Consider the following 1,264-nt stretch of genomic DNA (forward strand, 5'->3'; position numbering starts at 1 on the left):
AATAAAAATTTGAGGTTTCCTTTTGATAATTTTTAGATAACTTTGGTCTGACCTGGAAAAAATCATTCAAGTTTGGACTTTTATTATGTATCCTCGTTCAATCTATGCAATTTTTATCTGAAAAATTGTTGTGTATAACACGTTATAGAAGAGATATTAAAATGCATTACTTAAAATGCATTACTTAAAACATCCTGTACATATATAAATAATATACGTAAATACGTGGATATGTCAATATTTTTTTTTTGATGTCATAAATTATTACATATTTTTTTACATAATATATTATTAATTATTTTCAATATTCATAACGGAGCTTAATATCAGGCTGCTTAATGTAGACGTCGTGTTTGGTAAACACGAGTTATAAATTTGGACGACAGTCTCGGAGTTCTAGTGAGATTCGGATGATTAAAATCTACGTGGAAAAGACCAAATTTTGTTCTGGAAAACAAAAATACTATAATTTCTATATTATATTATAATTCCTTATATTACGAAATATATTATACTATAATTCGTTATATTACGTATATTATACTATAATTCCTTATATTACGAAATTCTGTATAAATTTACATCTAGTTAAAGTTTACATTTGAACAACTCAATGAACTTACTGAGTATCATAATATTGTTCGACGCTATCCATCAACGTCCACAACAGGTAACCTCGAATATCGACGCCATTCCGTATGGCTTTTAATACTTCTGCGAGGTGTCCTTGCAGGTATGCTACCTTAGCTTTGTCCTCTAAAGCGGATTCAGGAAAACCATTTTCGGTAATGTAAATCGTGGGATGATAATCTTCGTTTATGCGCTGTAATACTTTCCCCAGCATTGATGGTGCATCCTAAATGCGCAAATTGTATCTTTCACGTTTGCAAATTATACTTTCCTAGTAATAATTTCGACTTCAAAAGGTTCACGATAGACTAACAGTTATTTAGTCAAGCATCAAAGCAACTGCTAAACAAATAATAAATTTAAGTAGAATGCAGCGGAAGAGAATTTATTGAAATAAAGTAAAATAAAAGTTTTCGCATCTTAATAAAGTAAATGTTAAGAAGAAGAGCAATAAACAAAGAATAATTGTATTATACCCTAAATTGTGTTTCTTCTGTTAATGTCACCCCGTAATCGGATTCGAAACGCACAACTTTAACATCGATGTCGGTGACTGATGTTATACGTTCGTACGTATAATAATTTATCCCAAGGAAATCTGAAGCACCACGCAAATTGCGAATCTGCTCCTTCG

At 30.6% G+C, this 1,264-nt stretch overlaps 1 protein-coding gene across 1 annotated transcript; it reads right to left on the minus strand.

The window, feature by feature from the left end:
- Positions 1-249: 249 nt before the first annotated feature.
- Positions 250-1,252, minus strand: LOC106751436 (cyanidin 3-O-glucoside 5-O-glucosyltransferase (acyl-glucose)-like). Its single transcript, XM_014632326.1, has 3 exons — positions 1,107-1,252; positions 624-856; positions 250-447 (listed from the first exon to the last, which is right to left on the minus strand). The coding sequence occupies exons 2-3, from the start codon at positions 842-844 to the stop codon at positions 336-338; spliced, it is 333 nt and encodes a 110-aa protein (XP_014487812.1). The 5' UTR covers positions 845-856; positions 1,107-1,252; the 3' UTR covers positions 250-335.
- Between the last annotated feature and the right edge of the window lie 12 nt (positions 1,253-1,264).

Source organism: Dinoponera quadriceps, unplaced genomic scaffold, assembly GCF_001313825.1.
Source record: "Dinoponera quadriceps isolate SergipeBrazil2010 unplaced genomic scaffold, ASM131382v1 scaffold13324, whole genome shotgun sequence".
NCBI classification, from domain to species: domain Eukaryota; kingdom Metazoa; phylum Arthropoda; class Insecta; order Hymenoptera; family Formicidae; genus Dinoponera; species Dinoponera quadriceps.